The 21,859-nt window shown below is 37.7% G+C and overlaps 1 protein-coding gene across 4 annotated transcripts in view; it reads left to right on the forward strand.

The window, feature by feature from the left end:
• The window catches only part of ICA1L (islet cell autoantigen 1 like), a 92,656-nt gene extending 76,104 nt beyond the window's left edge, over positions 1-16,552 (forward strand). For all 4 annotated transcript variants that reach the window (XM_058708787.1, XM_058708797.1, XM_058708780.1 and 1 more), the window contains one exon: positions 13,359-16,552. In XM_058708787.1, the coding sequence (XP_058564770.1) occupies positions 13,359-13,474 (116 nt within the window). In that variant the 3' untranslated portion in view covers positions 13,475-16,552. The remainder of the gene's footprint in view (positions 1-13,358) is intronic.
• Positions 16,553-21,859: the final 5,307 nt, after the last annotated feature.

Here is a 21,859-nt window from a genome sequence, read left to right on the forward strand (position 1 = left end):
CAGGGCTGGTTTAGTGGTCACAAACTCATTTAATTTTTGTTCAGGCAACTTTTTATCTCTTCTATTTTGAATAACAGCCTTGCTGGATAAAGAATTCTTGGCTGCATATTTTTCTGACTCAGCACATTGAATGAATATATCCTGCCACTCGTTTCTGGCCTGCCAAGTCACTGTGGATAGGTCTGTTGCAAACCTGATCTGTCTTCCCTTATAGGTTAGGGACTTTTTTTCCCTTAGTGCTTTTATGATTCTTTCCTTGCCTGAGTATTTTGTGAATTTGACTATGATATGCCTTGTTGGTGGTCGGTTTTTGTAGAATCTAATAGGAGTCCTCTGTGCTTCCTGGATTTTGATATCTGTGTCTTTCCCCAGGTTAGGAAAGTTTTCTTCTATGATTTGCTCACATAACCCCATTTTTCTCTCTTCCTCTTCTGGGACCCTTATGATTTTGATATTGTTCCTTTTTAATGAGTCACTGATTTCTCTAATTTTTAAATCGTGCTCTTTTGCCTTAATCTTCCTCTTTTTTTCTGCTTTATTATTCTCTGTAAGTTTGTCCTCTATATCGCTGAGTCTCTGTTCTGCCTCATCCATCCTTGCCGCCGCAGCATCCATCCGTGATTGCAGCTCGGTTATAGCTTTTTTTATTTCGTTCTGACTAGTTTTTACTTCTTTTATCTCTGCAGAAAGGAATTCTAGTCTATTTTCGACTCCAGCTAGTATTCTTATTATTGTGATTCTAAATTCTGGTTCAGACATGTTGCTTGTATCTGTGTTGGTTAAATCCCTGGCTGTCATTTCCTCGTGCTCTTTATTTTGGGGTGAATTCTTTCGTTTTGTCATTTCGAAAGGAGAAAAGGAATTAATAAAGTAGAGAAATTAAAATTAAAAATATATTAAAATTAAAAAATTAAACACACAAATACACACACAAAATCTAATAAATGATGCTAGATCCTAGGCATGTTTTGGTCTGAGTGTTGAAAGTGGTTTGACTGATTAGAGAAAAAACAAAGGGAGGGAAAAAAAGGAAATTGAGAATTTGAAAAAAGTAATACACCGAAGTACGCTAAGATGATGGGAGTAAAATAGAATTTGAAAAAAAATTACACAAAGTAAAGAATATAGTAGGAAAAAAAAATTTTTTGCTTTTAAAAACTTTTATTTTTTTATTTTTTTAATAGATGAAATTTATTGTCAAATTGGTTTCCATACAACACCCAGTGCTCATCCCAAAAGATGCCCTCTTCATTACCCATCACCCACCCTCCCTTACCTATCCCACCCCCCATCAGCCCTAAGTTTGTTCTCAGTTTTTAACAGTCTCTTATGCTTTGGCTCTCTCCCACTCTAACCTCTTTTTTTTGCCTTCCCCTCCACCATGGGTTTCTGTTAAGTTTCTCAGGATCCACATAAGACTGAAAACATATGGTATCTGTCTTTCTCTGTATGGCTTATTTCACTTAGCATCACACTCTCCAGTTCCATCCACATTGCTACAAAGGACCATATTTCATTCTTTCTCATTGCCACGTAGTACTCCATTGTGTATATAAACCACAATTTCTTTATCCATTCATCAGTTCATGGACATTTAGGCTTTTTCCACAATTTGGCTATTGTTGAGTGCTGCTATGAACATTGGGGTACAAGTGCCCCTATGCATCAGCACTCTTGTATCCCTTGGGTAAATTCCCAGCAGTGCTACTGCTGGGTCACAGAGTAGGTCTATTTTTAATTTTTTGAGGAACCTCCACACTGCTTTCCAGAGTGGCTGCACCAATTTGCATTCCCACCAACAGTGCAAGAGGGTTCCCGATTCTCCACATCCTCTCCAGCATCTATAGTCTCCCAATTTGTTCCTTTTAGCCACTCTGACTGGCGTGAGGTGATATCTGAGTGTGGTTTTGATTTGTATTTCCCTGATGAGCGATGTTGAGCATCTTTTCATGTGCCTGTTGGCCATCTGTGTGTCTTCTTTAGAGTGTCTATTCATGTTTTATGCCCATTTCTTCCCTGGATTATTTGTTTTCGGGTGTGGAGTTTGGTGAGCTCTTTATAGATTTTGGATACTAGCCCTTTGTCTGATATGTCATTTGCAAATATCTTTTCCCATTCCATTGGTTGCCTTTTAGTTTTGTTGATTGTTTCCTTTGCTGTGCAGAAGCTTTTTATCTTGATGAGGCCCCAATAGTTCATTTTTGCTTTTAATTCCCTTGCCTTTGGGGATGTGTCAAGTAAGAAAGTGTTGCAGCTGAGGTCGGAGAGGTCTTTTCCTGCTTTCTCCTCTAGGGTTTTGATGGTTTCCTGTCTCACATTCAGGTCCTTTATCCATTTTGAGTATATTTTTGTGAATGGTGTGAGAAAGTGGTCTAGTTTCATCCTTCTGCATGTTACTGTCCAGTTCTCCCAGCACCATTTGTTAAAGAGACTGTCTTTTTTCCATTGGCTCTTCTTTCCTGCCTTGTCAAAGATTAGTTGGCCATACATTTGTGGGTCCAATTCTGAAGTATTTATTCTCTTCCATTGGTCTATGTGTCTGTTTTTGTGCCAATACCATGCTGTCTTGATGATTACAGCTTTGTAGTAGAGGCTAAAATCTGGGATTGTGATGCCTCCCGCTTTGGTCTTCTTCTTCAAAATTATTTTGGCTATTCGGGGCCTTTTGTAGTTCCACATGAATTTTAGGATTGCTTGTTCTAGCTTCAAGAAGAATGCTGGTGCAATGTTGATTGGGATTGCATTGAAGGTGTAGATTGCTTTGGGTAGTATTGACATTTTAACAATATTTATTCTTCGAACCCATAAGCACGGAATGTTTTTCCATTTCTTTATATTTTCTTCAACTTCCTTCATAAGCTTTCTATAATTTTCAGCATACAGATCTTGTACATCTTTGGTTAGATTTATTCCTAGGTATTTTATGCTTCTTGGTGCAATTGTGAATGGGATCAGTTTCTTTATTTGTCTTTCTGTTGCTTCATTTTTAGTGTATAAGAATGCAACTGATTTCTGTACATTGATTTTGTATCCTGCAACTTTGCTGAATTCATATATCAGTTCTAGCAGACTTTTGGTGGAGTCTGTCGGATTTTCCATGTATAATATGTCATCTGCAAAAAGTGAAAGCTTGACATCATCATTGCCAATTTTGATGCCTTTGATTTCCTTTTGTTGTCTGATTGCTGATGCTAGGACTTCCAACACTATGTTAAACAACAGTGGTGAGAGTGAACATCCCTGTCGTGTTCCTGATCTCAGGGAAAAAGCTCTCAGTTTTTCCCCATTGAGGATGATATTAGCTGTGGGCTTTTCATAAATGGCTTTTATGATCTTTAAGTATGTTCCTTCTATCCCGACTTTCTCGAGGGTTTTTATTAAGAAAGGATGCTGAATTTTGTCACATGCTTTTTCTGCATCAGTTGACAGGATCATATGGTTCTTATCTTTTCTTTTATTAATGTGATGTATCACGTTGATTGATTGTGAATGTTGAACCAGCCCTGCAGCCCAGGAATGAATCCCACTTGATCATGGTGAATAATACTTTTTATAAGCTGTTGAATTCGATTTGCTAGTCTCTTGTTGAGAATTTTTGCATCCATATTCATCAGGGATATTGGCCTGTAGTTTTCTTTTTCTGCTGGGTCTCTGTCTGGTTTAGGAATCAAATACTGGTTTCGTAGATTGAGTCTGGAAGTTTTCCTTCCCTTTCTGTTTTTTGGAATAGCTTGAGAAGGGTAGGTATTATCTCTGCTTTAAATGTCTGGTAGAATTCCCCTGGGAAGCCATCTGGTCCTGGACTCTTATTTGTTGGGAGATTTTTGATAACTGATTGAATTTCTTCGCTGGTTATGGGTCTGTTCAAGCTTTCTATTTCTTCCTGTTTGAGTTTTGGAAGTGCATGGGTGCTTAGGAATTTGTCCATTTCTTCCAGGTTGTCCAATTTGTTGGCATATAATTTTTCATAGTATTCCCTGGTAATTGCTTGTATTTCTGAGGGATTGGTTGTAATAATTCCATTTTCAATCATGATTTTATCTATTTGGGTCATCTCCCTTTTCTTTTTGAGAAGCCTGGCTAGAGGTTTATCAATTTTGTTTATTTTTTCAAAAAACCAACTCTTGGTTTCACTGATCTGCTCTACAGTTTTTAGATTCTATATTGTTTATTTATGCTCTAATTTTTATTATTTCTCTTGCTGGGTTTGGGGTGTCTTTGCTGCTCTGCTTCTATTTCCTTTAGGTGTGCTGTTAGATTTTGTATTTGGGATTTTTCTTGTTTCTTGAGATAGGCCTGGTTGCAATGTATTTTCCTCTCAGGACTGCCTTCGCTGCATTCCAAAGCGTTTGGATTGTTGTATTTTCATTTTTGTTTGTTTCCATATATTTTTAAATTTCTTCTCTAATTGCCTGGTTGACCCATTCATTCTTTTTTTTTTTCCCCATTCATTCTTTAGTATGGTGTTCTTTAACCTCCATGCTTTTGGAGGTTTTCCAGATTTTTTCCTGTGGTTGATTTCAAGCTTCATAGCATTGTGGTCTGAAAGTATGCATGGTATGATCTCAATTCTTGTGTACTTATGAAGGGCTGTTTTGTGACCCAGTATGTGATATGTCTTGGAGAATGTTCCATGTGCACTCGAGAAGAAAGTATATTCTGTTGCTTTGGGATGCAGAGTTCTAATTATATCTGTTAAGTCTATCTGATCCAATGTATCATTCAGGGCCCTTGTTTCTTTATTGATCCTGTGTCTAGAAGATCTATCCATTGTTGTAAGTGGGGTATTAAAGTCCCTGCAATTACCACATTCTGGTCAATAAGATTGCTTATGTCTGTGAGTAATTGTTTTATATATTTGGGGGCTCCCATATTCGGCGCATAGACATTTATAATTGTTAGTTCTTCTTGATGGATAGACCCTGTAATTATTATATAATGCCCTTCTTCATCTCTTGTTACAGCTTCTAATTTAAAGTCTACTTTGTCTGATATAAGTATGGCTACTCCAGCTTTCTTTTGACTTCCAGGAGCATGATAGATAGTTCTCCATCCCCTCACTTTCAATGTGAAAGTGTCCTCAGGTCTAAAATGAGTCTCTTGTAGACAGCAAATAGATGGGTCTTATTTTTTTATCCATTCTGATACCCTGTGTCTTTTGGTTGGCGCATTTAGTCCATTTACATTCAGTGTTGTTATAGACAGATACTGGTTTAGAGTCATTGTGATGTCTGTAGGTTTCATGCTTGTAGCGATGTCTCTGGTACTTTGTCTCACAGGATCCCCTTAGGATCTCTTGTAGGGCTGGTTTAGTGGTGATAAATTCCTTAGTTTTTGTTTGTTTGGTAAGACCTTTATCTCTCCTTCTATTCTAAATACAGATTTGCTGGATAGAGGATTCTCGGCTGCATATTTTTTTCTGTTCATCATATTGAAGATTTCCTGCCATTCCTTTCTGGCCTGTCAAGTTTCAGTAGAGAGATCCGTCACGAGTCTTATTGGTCTCCCTTTATATGTTAGAGCATGCTTATCCCTAGCTGCTTTCAGAATTTTCTCTTTATCCTTATATTTTGCCAGTTTAACTATGATATGTTGTGCAGAATATCGATTCAAGGTATGTCTGAAGGGAGTTCTCTGTGCCTCTTGGATTTCAATGCCTTTTTCCTTCCCCAGATCAGGGAAGTTCTCAGCTATTATTTCTTCAAGTACACCTTCAGCACCTTTGCCTCTCTCTTCCTCCTCTGGAATACCAATTATTCGTAGATTATTTCTCTTTAGGCCTCACTTAGTTCTCTAATTTTCCCCTCATACTCCTGGATTTTTTTATCTCTCTTTTTCTCAGCTTCTTTTTCCATAATTTTATCTTCTAGTTCCCCTATTCTCTCCTCTGCCTCTTTAATCCGAGCCGTGGTTGTGTCCATTTTATTTTGCCACTCATTTATATCATTTTTTAGCTCCTCCTGGCTGTTCCTTAGTCCTTTGATCTCTGTAGCAATAGATTCTCTGCTGTCCTTTATACTGTTTTCAAGCCCAGCGATTAATTTTATGACTATTATACTAAATTCACTTTCTGTTATATTGTTTAAATCCTTTTTGATCAGTTCAGTAGCTGTTGGTATTTCCTGGAAGTTTTTTTGAGGGGAATTCTTCCGTTTCGTCTTTTTGGATAGTCCCTGGAGTGGTGCAGAACTGCAGGGCACTTCTCCTATGCTGTCTTGAATAACTTGCATTGGTGGGCGGTGCTGCAGTCAGACCTGATGTCTGCCCCCAGCCCACTGCTGGGGCCACCGTCAGACTTGTGTGTACCTTCTCTTCCCCTCTCCTAGGGGCGAGATTCACTGTGGGGTGGGGTTGCATGGCCTGTCTGGGCTACTTGCACACTGCCAGGCTTGTGGTGCTGGGGATCTGGCGTATTAGCTGGGGTGGATCGGCAAGGTGCACAGGGGCAGGAGGCGCAGGCTCAGCTCACTTTTCCTTCGGAGATCTGCTTAGGGAGGGGCCCTGCAGCACCGGGAGGGAGTCAGACCTGGTACCAGAGGGATGGATCTGCAGAAGCACAGCGTTGGGTGTTTGTGCGGTGCAAGCAAGTTCCCTGACAGGAACTAGTTCCCTTTGTGGTTTTGGCTGGGGGATGGGCGAGGGAGATGGCGCTGGCGAGCGTCTTTGTTCCCCGCCAAGCTTCGCTCTGTTGTCCAGGGCTCAACAACTCTCCCTCCCGTTGTCCTCCATCCCTCCCGCTCTCCAAGTAGATCTGTTAAGTTATAACCTTCCAGATGTTAAGTCCCACTTGCTGTCAGAACACACTCCGTCCGGCCCCTCCGTTTTTGCAAGCCAGACTCGGGGTCTCTGCTTTGCCGGCAGGCCACCTCTCCGCCCCGGCTCCCTCCCGCCAGTCCGTGTAGTGCACACCGCCTCTCTGCCCTTCCTACCCTCTTCTGTGGACCTCTTGTCTACACTTGGCTCCAGAGAATCCGTTCTGTTAGTCTTCTGGCGATTTTCTGGGTTATTTAAGCAGGTGTGGGTGGAATCTAAGTGATCTGCAGGACGCGGTGAGCCTAGCATCCTCCTACTTTGCCATCTTCCCAGAAGCCCCCTCAGAAAAAAATATTTTTAATAAAAAGTAAAAATAAAAATGAATTTTTTTCTCTTTCTATATTCAAGAAAAAGAAACTAAAAAAACAAAAAAGAGAAAAAAAAGAAATCATTTGAAAATTTGAAAAAGTGAATACTTTTAGTGTACTGTAGTAGACTAAAATAAAGTGATGGAAATAGAATTTGAAAAAAATTTACATAAAGAGAAAAATGTAAAAAATTAAAGAAAAATATTTTTAATAGAAATTGAAAGTAAAAATGAAGTTTTTCACTTTCTGCATTCAAGAAAAAGAAAAACAAAAAAGAAAAAAAAAACAAGGAAATCGTTTGAAAATTTGAAAAGGTGAATACACTGAAGTAGACTAAAATAGAATGATGGAAGTAAGATAGAATTTGAAAAAATTTACACAAAAGTAAAAAATATAGTAAAAAAATTTTTTTAATAAGTGAAAATAAAAATGAATTTCTTCTTTCTGTATTCAAGAAAAAGAATAGTGTAAAAGAGAGAAAAAAGAAAACGAAAGAAAATTGAATAGATGGACCTCCTAACATATTGAAATAGGACTTAAATTACTTCGTTTTCCCCTAGAAGTCAGACTATGTAGCACTTAATAGTCATAAACTAAGTAGGCTGTGAGACTTGTGTTCTTGAAGGGCGAGGTTGGCCCAGTTGGGCAGGGCTCAGTGTAACAGCTCCGTTCCCCACTAGATGGCGCCTCTAGTACACTGGGGCGGACTGCTGCAGCGCTCGTAGGCCATATGTGCATGCACCGGAGCAGTGAAAATGGCATCACCCAGTACCTAGTCTCTAGTATGGGAACTCCATTCTCTCCGATCAGCAATCGTGCACTGTCCTCTGTCTTCAGCTTTCGTCCACTCGCTGCTGCTTCACTGTCCATGACCAAGCAGTACCCCTCTCCCACGTCTTGTCTCAGATGCAGCTCTTTTCCCTGGTCCCTTATTTCTGAAGGACTGTGGCTTTGACCCGTTCTGTCCCTCTGCGGGAGGGTCTCACTGAACAATGGCTGAATGCCAGCTCCACCCAGGAACGCCTGCTGGACCCTGCTCCTACCAGTGCCCCGAGACTGTGGCCAGGTGCCAGCCCGTCCCAGAAAAGGTTCGTGAGATAGTGTAGCAGCAGCTTTTCAGGGATTATGGAAAATCACAACACACATCTGACACCAGGCTTCACACTTAACGACCTTGTTCCAGCACCAGCGAATGTGGCTGTTTTCTGGGGTCTGTTGGGACCATGTGGCTTCAACAGTCTCTACCAATTGTCCTTCCAGCAGTGGAACTGCTTTTCTCCATGTGGCCCGAGAACCTCCTGGACCCCACTCTGTTCCTAGGGATTCCCCCCTTCCCACCAGAGCACCGCCAGGTATCAAGCTGCAGAATTTCAGCCTTTGCACTCCCCTTGTTTATCGTCTTAATGGGATTTAAACCCTCTCCTTTCTCTTTTCTCCCTTTTTAGTTTAGTCCCTGTGGCTGTTTCAATTTTCCACTTTGTCTCCAGCTGCTTTTGGGGAGGGGTGCTTTTCCCATATTCTCCCCCACCCCAGTCTCCGTTCTCTCTATACCTGCAAAGGCGGCTCCCCGCCCATCACCAGCTTCTCTCTTCCCAAGTTCACCTCTACATGCCACATACCTGCTGAATTCTGTGGTTCAGGTTGTGCAGATTATTGTGTTAATCCTCCAGTTTTCTAGGTGTGTAGGATGGTTTAGTATTGGTCTGGCGTATTTCACGGACACAAGACACACAAAAAACTTCCATGCTTTTCCTGTATACCACATCTTCTTTATCCATTTATCTATTGATGAACACATGGAGTGCTTCCATAATTTGGCTATTATAAATAATGCTACAGTAAACATAGAGATACATACATCTTTTTGGCTTAGTTTTTTCATTATTTGGGTAAATACCCATTAGTGGGATCATCTGATTAATTTTTTGAGGAACCTCCATACTGTTTTCCACAGTGGCTGCACCAATATGCATTCCCACCAACAGTGTACAAGAGTTCCTTTTTCTCTACATCGTCACCAACCCTTGTTGTTTCATGTGTTTTTGATTTTAGCCATCCTGACAGCTATGAGGTGATATCTCATTGTGGTTTTGATTTGCATTTCCATGATGATGACTGATGTTGAGCATCTCTTCATGTGTCTGTTGACCATCTGGATGTCTTTGGAACAATATCTGTTCATGCCTTCTGCCTATTTAAAAAAATATATTTATTTTTGAGAGAGAGAAGGGGGGGACCAGTGGGGGAGGGAGGTGTAGAGAGAAAGGGGGATAGAGGATCTGAAGTGGGCTCTGCACAGACAACAGAGAGCCTAATGTGGGGCTCAAATGCACGAACCGTGAGATCATGACCTGAGCTGAAGGCAGCCGCTTAACCGACCCAGCCACTCAGGCACCCCTCTTCTGCCCAGTTTTAATTGGATTATTTATTCTTTGGGTGTTGATTTGTATAAGTTCTTTTCGTATTTTGGATACTAGCCCTTCATTTATCTTTTCCTATTCAGTAGGTTGTCTTTCTCTTTTGTTGATTGTTTCCTTTGTTGTTCAGAAGCTTTTTAACTTTGATATTGTCTTAATGTTTATATTTGCTTTTGTTTCCCTTTCCTCAGGAGACATAGCTAGAATGACCAATGTCAGAGAAATGACTGCCCATGCTCTCTTCTAGGATTTTTATTGCTTTAAAACTCACATTTAGGTCTTTAATCCATTTGAGTTTATTTTTGTGTATGGTAAGAAGGTGGTACGGTTTTCCCAGCCCATTTGTTGAAGACACTTTTTTCCCATTGCATATTCTTGCCCCTTTATCATAGACTAATGAACCATATAACTGTGGATTTATTTCTGGGTTCTCTGTTATGTTCCATTGATCTATGTGTTTATTGGTGTGCCACTACCATACTGTTTTTTCTTTTTTTTTTGTACCATATTGTTTTGATTACTACAGTTTTGTAATATATCTTGAAATCTGAGATTGTGATGTCTCCAGTTTTGTTCTTCTTTTTCAAAATTGCTTTGGCTTTTCAGGATCTTTGGTGGTTCCGTGCAAATTTAGGATTATTTGTTCTCAGTTCAGTTAAAACTGCTGTTGGTATTTTGATAGAGATTGCATTAAATCTGTAGGTTTCTTTGTGTAGTATGGACATTTAACAGTGTTTGTTCTCCCAGTCCATGAGCATCTGTCCATTTATTTGTGTCATCTTCAATTTCTTTCATCAGTGTGTTATAATTTCCAGAGTACAGCTCTTTGACATCCTTGGTTAAGTTTATTCCTGAGAATTTTATTATTTTTGGTGTAATTGTAAATGGGATTATTTTCTTAATTTCACTTTTTGCTGCTTCATTATTAGTGATAGGAATGAAATGGATTTCTATACATTGATTTTGTGTCCTGCAACTTTAATACATTTGTCAGTTCTAGTACTTTTTTGGTGGAGTCTTACGGGTTTTTTCTATATATAATCATGTCATCTACAAATAGTGGAAGTTTGACTTCTTCCTTACCAGTTTGGATGCCTTTTATCTCTTTATGTTGACTAATTGCTGTGGCTAGGACTTCCAGTACTATGTTGAATAAAAGTGGTAAGAGTAGGCATCCTTATCTTGTTCTTAACCTTAAAGGAAAAGCTCTCAGTTTTCACAATTGAGTATGAGGTTAGCTATGGGTTTTTTTATATAAGGGCTTTATTATGTTGAGTTATATTCCCTCTAGACCTGCTTTGTTGAGGGTTTTTATCCTGAATGGATATTGTACTTACTTTGTCACATGCTTTTTCTGCATCTGTTGAAATGACCATCTGGTGTTTATCCTTTTTCTTATTGATGTGATTGATGTATCTCATTGATTGATTTGCAAATAATGAACCACCTTGCATTCCAGGAATAAATCCCACTTGATCATGGTGAATGATTTTTTTTTTTAATGTATGGTTGGATTCAGTTTGCTAGTGTTTTGTTGAGGATTTTTGCGTCTATATTGAGAGATATTGGCCTGTAGGTCTCTTTTTTTGTGTTTTCTTTATCATGTATATCACATATACATGAATTTACAAATGCACATAATGAATTTAGAAGTTTTCCTTCCTCTTGTACTTTTTGGAATAGTTTGGGAAGGATAGGTATTAACACTTTTTTAAATGTTTGGTAGAATTTGCCAGTGAAGGTGTCCAGTCTGGGGATTTTTTTTTTATTACTGATTCAATTTCATTGCTGTTAATTGGTCTGTTCAAATTTTCTATTTCCTCTGATTCAGTTTTGGGAGATATGTTTCTGTGAATTTATCCATTTTTTGGCATATAACTTTTCATAATATTCTCTTATCCTTTCTGTGGTGTTATTTCTCCTCTTTCAGTTCTAATTTTGAGTCCTTTTTTTTTTTTTAATGAGTCTGGCTAAAGGTTTGTCAATTTTATGATCTTTTCAAAGAACCAGCTCCCAGTTTGATTGATCTGTTTTATTGGGATTTTTTAGTTTCTCTTTTATTTCCACTCTAATCTTTATTTCCTTCCATTGGTTTTGGGTTTTGTTTCTTCTTCATTTTCTAGCTCCTTTACATGTAAGATTAGGTTGTTTGAAAATTTTCTTGCTTCTTGAGGTAGGTCTGTATTGCTCTTTTCCAGGATACTTATTAATGGTCCCCTTGTTCACTCTCAGGTATCCTAGTTTAATGACAAATTATTACTACTTTACAGATGGGTAAATAAGAGTCCTTGAGGTAAATGACTTGCCATAATTACTTATTAGTAGGTAGTGTGCTGAGGACTCAAGGCCAGAACTGACACTAACTTGGGAGTTTTCTAGAAATAGAAGTGGACATAAACAGAAGCCTTTCACTCTGTCCTTATCTTTGAGGAATGGGATCCTCCACAGTCCAAACTACAGTCCACTGGTTTGTGGAAAGTGGGAACCATGTTTGTAAAAGAGGGTTGCCCTAGACTCTTCTGCATATGATTGCTTTCCATTCTCTTCTCACTGAGTCACTCATTTCATATCTAGGTTTTTATATTGTCCCCTGGGTCTTAGCTCTGCTACTGGATCCCTTGACCCTCAAGAGCATAGCCTTCTGAGATGACTCACTTGTGTGCCATTGTGCATTCTTTTACTAGTCTCAGCCTTGAGTCTAAATGTATATCCTTGAAATATTTGCCCCAGTACAACCTGTAGACTATTGATATATATGGTTTTCTAGTCTCCACAGAGAGGTAAGAGGGAATTGGTTAACAGAAAGTTGTACCTGAACACAATCCACTCTATAAGATGTTCATCAAGAATTTGTAAAGTGCACATGGAAAAGACAAAGGAAACTGCTGTAAACCAAAATAGGAACTGTTGGGTATGTTAATGTAATAGGATCGGAAGGATTTTCTTCCCCTTATGTTTAATATTTCAGTATTTTATCATGTAGATTTTTAAACACATTTACAAATGTAATGTTCCTACTTTGTAGGAACAAACGTTACTTTTACTTTTGAACCTTACCTGAGAGACTTCTATAAACTATCTCAGTGTTTCTTTTTTATTTTTGAGAAAGACAGAATGTGAGTGAGGGAGGGGCAGAGAGAGAGGGAGACACAGAATCCCAAGCAGGCTCCAGGTTCTGAGCTGTCAGCACAGAGCCTGACATGGAGCTCAAACTCATGAACTGTGAGATCATGACCTGAGCTGAAGTTGGACACCTAACCAACTAAGTCACCCAGGTGCCCATCTCAGTGTTTCTAAGAAGCCTTTACTACCACCTGCCTTTTTTACTTTTTTTTTAATTGAAAAAAAATCTTTTTAATGTTTTTATTTTTTGAGAGAGAGAGAGGGAGGGAGGGAGAGAGAGAGAGAATGAGCAGGGGAGGGGCAGAGAGAGGGAGACACAGACTCCAAAGCAAGCTCCAGGCTCTGAGTTGTCAGTACAGAACCTGAACATGGGGCTTGAACCCATGAACCATGGGATCATGACCTGAGCTGAAGTCAGACGCTCAACCGACTGAGCCACCCAGGTGCCTCATTTGCCTTTTCACTTTTAATCATTTCTCAGAGCAACATGAAAATACTTACATATAAGGTCCTCAGCAAAGCACAAGGTACCTGCATTCACGTCTCAGAATTACCAAGGAGATGTAATTGATAGTTCATTCTTGTCAGTCGTCTTAAATTTTTGTATTCAGAAGAAGCATCTACTTTAAAATCATGTAAATGGTGATGTGATTTAAAAAATATGAGACTCTTCATTGTGTTTTTTCTTCTTTAATAGCTCCCAGCAGTGGTAACCAAGACATGTCAGCCTGGTTCAATCTATTTGCAGACTTGGATCCACTTTCAAACCCAGATGCTATTGGACACTCAGATGATGAACTTCTTAATGCTTGATTGAAATTATGTTGTCACTTCAGTGGCCTTGAGACATCAGTTTTATAACATACTGCCTTTGCGGAAAGGGGTTTATATTGTAACACATATACAAAAGCATCGTGTTCATGGATATAACACTTTTTAGCCAACTTTAAACAGATGGTAAGGACCACATCTGAATAGATTAAGTATCTCTTTAGTATCTTGGATCTGCAGCTATCTTGATAATATGTTGAAAATATTACAAACTGTTGAGTGTGAAATGGATATCAAAATTTGTTTCAAGATAACAGGAAGGAATAATTCTGTAAATAAGGAGTTGGGCTTTTTTCTTTGGAAAGCCTTTTATGTTCAAGTTGCCTTGCTGGCTGTGAGACTTCTATATGTGGATAAAGACAGCATGTAAATTGGGTTGTGATTTGGGGTTGGTTTTTAAATAAAACCGTAGCAGGGGGAGTTTTCTGTTGTGGAAAATAGCACTAGAACCAGACTAGTTTTGTTTTTAGCTAGAAAAATAGATTAAGATTTGAGAACTCAATTTGCTTTCATGAAATCACAGAGAACTTGGTGCTTTTCTCCACCTGGAGGCTAAAATGTAGTATTAGTTTTTTTCCTTCATACAGAATCGTGGACACCCCTCAATTCCATGATTGAATTTTCATAGGGAAGTAGCAGGATGATTTGTTTGCTAAATCCATCCTCTGCAGAAACATAACCCATCTCCTAAGCCACAAGAATGTCTAGTAACATTCAAGACATTGTACAGGTGTCTCCGGGCCTAGTTTTTTTTTTGTTTTGTTTTTTTTTTTACACATTGCTACCGTAATATACAGTATTCATATTCTTTCTGAAAAGAAAACAAGGGGAGGACAATCCCTAAGCAAGTGGCAATAGTATTCCTGAAATTACCCAGAAACTTCTTTCTGAATGAGGGAAAAATGCTAAACAACTTATCCTTATACATGTAAGGGTACACCTATCCTTACACATTCACTTACAACCTTTTTCTTGACATGATTTAACCAAGATTTTCTGGCCATCATAGAAAGGCTCTACATGATCAGTAAGAACCGGTCTTATTTTTCCCACTTTTTTCCTTTTTGTGGGTGACATCATCTGAGGCTCTGCTTGATTACTATGGAAAAACTGTTATCCTTACTGGAGGGAAGTTAGTGTAAGCTAATGAACACATAGCCACTGTATAAATGTGTCAGTCAATATCCTGTTCTTTTTTCTTGCCCACCCTCTGTTTTGAGACAATTTCTTCAGAATAAGAAATTCTTATTTTTGACATCCAGTTCATTGCATCTCCATAAGGAAACATTTTAACTAAGTTGTTCACAGCAGTTTCCATGTGCTCCTAGTTTTAAACAAGCTTATTGATTGTTTACAAAAGAATGGATTGTAATGTCTGAGTCACTGTATATAGAAGAAACAGACCAGGGTGGGTAAAGTGCCATCCACCTCCATGCATAGCATTCTGGCCTAGCTAGCTACAATCTGAACCACCCATGAGCTCTCCAGAAAATCGCTACTATGTTGCAATACTGCAGAGGCTGGAAAGACCTTACCTGAGGATCAGAAACATGGACTCAGGAAAAGATTATGTAATCTTTTCATGCTTATTTCCATTTTTTTATTTGGTTACCCTTTCAGAAGGATTTTTTTCTTCAGTAAAATTCTCCAGAATGCACTAGTTCTGTTAGTGTTCTGCCAAATTCAATCACCAAGGGTCGTGATTCATAATCATAATTTAAATTCTATGCCTATGGTGACTCTGTGCTCTCAACTTTACTTCCAGAAATTGCTAACTTTATATCATGAGTTTGTGCCATTTTTCTTTAACTAATTTCCTTTCACTAATGCATTAGTTCAGAAATAATTTATGTATTTCCTTCACATGCACGTTATCTTGTATAAACAAAGACACCTCACCAAAGAGGAAAACCACTGGTTTCGCCAAGCCAGAACCCTGAATTCCAGACTATAAATGTGTACAGATAAGGACTTCAATTTTCAAAGAAAGAACAAAAGTCCTCAAAAAAAAAAAAAAAACAAAAAAAAAAACCCTCACACACAATAGATCTTATTCAGTTCTGAGATTCTCTTAAAATTTCTTCTCTCAGTACAGAGTGTGTGGTTGTTCCTTTAACCCAAAAGTGACATTAACTGGCTTAGCAAGTTCAGTTATAATTTCAACAAATCTAACAACTCCATTTTTGAAGAGCACATTGAAAACTTTGTTATTAAAATGAAGGTAACCATATTTTTTTCAGTATTAATTATTTGAAGTTCAGTCATTACAGGCCAGAAGCAGAAATCTGGCTATATTACACCTACATTGCTAATAAAGGAAACAAACCACATATTTAGTAGGGAGTGAAAGGAAGGACAGGATAGACATAGAACACAAAGGTGATCAGTTGCTATTTGCCTAAATCTAGATCAAACATTCAATAAGAAGTAAATTAATTAACCTTAACCAAAGGTAAGCTGAGAACTCTCTCAGAGTAAATGTATCGTTTTTATATTAAATGGGGGAAAATAATATCTCCTACTTAATTCCAAATAAGAATGCCTTTAACCTTTGAAAAGCCCTGAAGAACTAAAACTTGTCTAATCTTTCTTACAACCACTTTACAAATTAGACAGGAATACCAGGGCATATTAAGATCAGATTGATGTAACTTTGTATTTTTTTGAAATCTTTCATTAATTGTAAAACATAGCTCTGATATGGTTAGAAACAAACTGTATTGTAAAAAATAGGTTTCAGTATTTGCACAATGAAAAGTGTTTGCATTTCAACTATAGATATTTATTTCACGTAACTATCTTTATAGACCATCTGGAAATGTAGAGATCTTTACAGCTTAAGAACAAAAGGAAGTTTATGCTCTATTTTACTGAGCCTCTTTTAATAGAGATTACAAGATGGCATAAAACAAAAAAGTTTATTTCCTGAAATATTCAACACAAACGCAATTATTGTTAACCTATTCAAAAATTTAGGTTTTACCTCAGGACCATAGTAGTAAAAAGGTAGTTTGAATTGCTATAGATAACACAAAATGAAAATAAAACCAAGGCAATTAATATCTTTGTGAGACTGATTCTTTTTAACTTCATACAGAAGGGACTTTGTAAGATATGGGAAATAACAGAATGTGTATTTTTTGTGTGTAAATACACTCAGTAACAAAATACAAACCATAAATATATCAAAATTTTGAGCCTAGAAACAACCAATGAAATATAAGCATAGTATTTAACCTGACTTGCTGAAGGCAGGTATAAAAAGAAGAAAGGCAGTACTGATCTAGTTTATTTCAGTCTTCCACAGTATTGGCAGGGCCCTGTGTTTTCTTTGAGCAATGAAGCCAGCCCAAGAATCTTGGGATACTGAAATTAAATTATGAAGGAAAAACAAATTTTAAATATTAATTCAGCAGTACTGAAAGTAATGCACTTAAAACATACAATGGTAAATTGTTTAAATATGGCAATGAAAACCTATGGAACAGGATGAGTCACATCAATATGCCAAGCTTTAATAAAATATCTCATTTTTATGTGCCATTTAAAAAGACTAAAAAGTTGAATTAAAAACTATCCTTGGTGGGGCATCTGGGTGGCTCAGTCAGTTAAGCGTCTGACTCTTGATTTCAGCTCAGGTCATGATCTCATGGTTCATGGGTTTGAGCCCCACATCTGGCTCCATGCTGGCAGTGTGGAGCCTGCTTGGGATTGTCTCTGTCCCTACCCTACTCTCTCTCAAAATAAGTAAAGAAAACCAAAAACTGTTCTTGGCATTTAAAGTCAAAACATGGTTCTTCACTCAATGGTGTAAATGATCAAAGTCCAAAAAGTAAATACCAAAAGGAGATCCTGGTGGTGGTAATAGGTAAGATTTTGAAGTGTTTTTACATTAAAGAAAAAAAGTTTGCTTTTTCCTCACATCAAAGTAATATCCATTCATTTAAGAAAAATCATCTACAGCCCTACCATCCAGAAATAACAACTATGGACATTATATACTATTTTATAGTGCATTTGGGCTCACATATTTTTTTAGGTTTATTTATTTTGAGAGAGTGAGTGTGTGTGTGTGGGGGGGGGGAGGGGCAGAGAGAGAGAGAGAGAGAGAGAGAGAGAAGCACAAGCAGGCCTCTGCACTGTCAGCATACAGCTCAGTGCAGGGCTTGAACTCACAAACTGTGAGATCATGACCTGGATAGAAGTCAGACTCTCAACCAACTGAGCCACCCAGGTGCATCATTAAATTATGACCCAGGTTGGCTCAGTGGGTTAAGCGGCCGACTGCAGCTCAGGTCACGATCTCACGGTCTGTGAGTCCATGAGTTCGAGCCCCGTGTCGGGCTCTAGGCTGATGGCTCAGACCCTGGAGCCTGCTTCCGATTCTGTGTCTCCCTCTCTCTCTGCCCCTCCCCCGTTCGTGCCCTGTCTCTCTCTCTGTCTCAAAAATAAATAAACGTTAAAAAAAAAATTAAAAAAAAAAATATGACCCAGGTGATTTCATTTTGTCCTCTGTCTGAAATGGCCATACCAAATTAAGATTAAAAAAAATAATTTTGGGGGTGCCTGGGGGGCTCAGTTGGTTAAGCATCCAACTTCAGCTCAAGTCATGATCTCACAGTTCATGGGTTCAACCCCAGAGCCCGGAGCCTGCTTCAGATTCTGTGTTCTCCCCCGCCCCTCCATTCATGTTCTGTCTCTCTCAAAAATAAACATTAAAAAAATTAATTTTGACCAGACTCATCTATATACTTGCCTACAAGAGACTCATTTCAGACCAAAAGACCTGCATTTTTAAAGTGAGGGAATGGAGAAACATTTATCATGCAAATGAATGTCAAAAGAAAGCCAGAGTAGCAGTACTTGTCTCAGACCAACTATATTATTCTTTCTAAAGTTTAAGCAATCTCTACACCCAACATGGGCCTCAAACTCACGAGCCTGAGGATCAAGAGTCACTTTCTCTTCCAACTGAGCCAGCCAGCCCCTGCCCTGACAAACTAAACTTTAAAACAAAAATAGTAATCAAAGAAGTACTTTATATAATAAAGTGTTGGAACAATCCAACAAGAAGATATAACAACTGTAAATACCTATGCACCCAACGTGGGAGTGTACAAATACATAAAACTGTTAATAACAGACATGAAGGAAATAATCGACAATAATACAATAGTAGGGGACTTTAACACCCCACTCACATTGATGGACAGATCATCCAAACAGAAAATCAACAAGGAAACCATGGTTTTAAATGATACATTGGACCAGATAGATTTAACATATTCAGAACATTCCATCCTAAATAGCAAAATGCACATGGAACATTCTCCAGAGTAGATCACATATTAGACCACAAAACAAGTCTCAACAAATTTTTAAAAGTCCAAGTCATAGCATGTATCTTTTCTGACCACATGCTAGGAAACCAGAAATCAACCACAAGAAACATCTGGAAAGAGCACAAATACTTGGAAGTTAAATCACATGCTACTAAATAATTAACGGGTCAACCAAGAAATCAAAGACATCAAAATTACATGGAAAAAAATGAAAATAAACACAATGGTCCAAATTCTTTGGGATGCAGCTAAACTGATTCTAAAAGAAGTTTACAGCTGCTAAACTGATTCTAAAAGAGAAGTTTAGAGCTATATAGGCCTACATCAAGAAGGAAGAAAAATCTCAAAACAACCTAACCTTACACCTAAAGGAGCTAGAAAAATAAGAATAAAACCCAAACCCAGCAAAATAAAGGAAATAAAGATTAGAGCAGAAATAAACAAAATAGAAAACTTAAAAAAAAAAAATAGAACAGATCACTGAAACCAGAAGCTGTTTCTTTGAAAAGATCACAACATTGATAAACCTCTAGCAGGACTCATTAAAAAGAGAGAGAGAGGACCCAGATAAACAAAATCACTAATGAAAGAGGAGAAATAACAACTAACACCACAGAAATATAAGCAATTATAACAGTATTATGAAAACCCATATGCCAACAAATCGGACAACCTAGAAGATATGGATAAATTCTAGAAACATATACTTAGCAAAACTAAAGCAGAAAGAAAGAAATTTTGAACAGAGCAATTATCAGCAATGAAATTGAATCAGTAATCAAAAATCTCCCCAAAAAACAAAAGTCCAGGACCAGATGCCTTCACTGGCAAATTCTACCAAATATTTAAAGAAGAGTTAATAGGGACGCCTGGGTGGCTCAATTGGTTAAGTGGCTGACTTCGGTTCAGGTCATGATCTCACAGTTTTTGAACTCAAGTCCCACATCAGGCTCTGTTCTGACAGTGAAGAGCCTGCTTGGCATTCTCATTCATTCATTCATTCATTCTCTCTCTCTCTCTCTCTCTCTCTCTTCCTCCTCCACTTGTACACACTTTCTCCCAAAATAAACTTGCAAAAAAAAAAAGAGATAACATCTGGTTTTCTCAAAATACTGCAGAAAATACAAGAGGAAGGAAACTTCTAAATTCATTCTACAATTGATCTTAGCCAAAAGGCCAAGAAGCGATTTAAATTCATTCTATAAGGACAGTATCACCCTAATACCAAAACCAGATAGACATCACACACACACATACACACACACACACACACACACACACACACACACAAACAGAAAAAACAAAAAAACAAAAACAAGAGAACTACAGGCCAATATCTTTCATGAATAAAGGATGGAAAAATCCTCAATAGTAACAAACCAAATCCAACAATACATTAAAAAATGATCCCACATGATCAAGTGGGATTTATTCCTGGGATATAAGAGTGGTTCAATATTTGCAAAAACAATCAACATGATCTATCACATCAACAAGAGAAAAGATAAAAACCATATGGTCATTTCAATAGATGCAGAAAAAACATTTGACAAAGTAAAACATCCATTCATGATAAAAGCCCTCAACAAAGGTTTAGAGGGAACATACCACAACATAATAAAGGCCATACGTGAAAAAGCCACAGCCAACATCATCCTCAGTGGTGAAAAACTGAGAGCTTTCCTCCTAAGGTCAGGAACAAGACAAAGATGTCCACTCTCACCACTTTTATTCAACACTTTTATTCAATAGTACGGAAGCCATAGCCACAGCAATTAGAAACATAGAAATAAAAGGCATCCAAATTGGTAAGGAAGAGGTCAAACTTTCACTATTTGCAGATAACATGATACTAAATACAAAAAATTCTAAAGACTCCACCAAAAACTACCAGAACTGATCAATGAATTCAGTAAAATCAAAGGATACAAAAATCAGTGTACAAAAATCGGTTGCATTTCTATACACTAATGAAGCAGCAGAAAGTGAAATTAAGAAAACAATCCCATTTACAACTATATCAAAAACAATAAAGTATTTAGGAATAAACTTAACTGAAGAGGTGAAGGACTCTGAAAATTATAAAAACACTGATAAAAAAATACTGCTAAAATGTCTAAACTACCCAAAGCAATCTACAGATTTAATGCAATCCCTATCAAAATGCCAACAGTATTTTTCAAAGCATGAACAATCCTAAAATTTGTATGGAATCACCAAAGACCCCGAATACTTAAGCAATCTTGAAAAAGAAAAAACTAGAGGTATCACAATTCCAAATTTCAAGTTACATTACAAAGTTGTAATTAAAACGGTATAGTACTGGCATTAAAAAAGACCAGTGGAATAGAACAGAAAACCTATAAACAAACCCATGGTTATATGATCAATCTTCAACAAAGGAGGAATGAAATATCCAATGGGAAAAATTCTCTTTAACGAATTGTATTGGGAAAATTGGACAGCAACATGCAAAAGAAAGAAATGGGACCACTTTCTTACACCAAAATAAACTCAAAATGGATTAAAGACCTAAATGTGAGACTCAAAGCCATAAAAGTCCTTGAAGAGAACACAGGCAGTAATCTCAATGACCTCGTCCATAGCAACATTTTTCTAGATATGTCTCCTGAGGCAAGGGAAATAAAAACAAACTATTGGGACTACATCAAAATACAAAGTTTGTACACAGCAAAGGACAGTCAACAAAATTAAAAGGCAGCCTACTGAATGGGAATAGATATTTGCAAATGTCATATACAATAAATGTATGGTATCTAAAACATACAGAGAACTTACACAAATCAACACCCAAAAAACAAGTAACCCAATTAAAAAATGGGCAGAAGACATGAATAGACATTTCTCCAAAGACATTCAGATGGCCAACAGACACATGACAAGATGCTCAACATCAGTCATCATCAGAGAAATGCAAGTCAAAACCATAATTAGATACCACCTCACACCTGTCAGGATGGCTAAAATCAAAAGTACAAGAAACAAGTTTTGGTGAGGATGTGGA

Source organism: Neofelis nebulosa, chromosome 2 (genome assembly GCF_028018385.1).
Source record: "Neofelis nebulosa isolate mNeoNeb1 chromosome 2, mNeoNeb1.pri, whole genome shotgun sequence".
Lineage (NCBI taxonomy): Eukaryota > Metazoa > Chordata > Mammalia > Carnivora > Felidae > Neofelis > Neofelis nebulosa.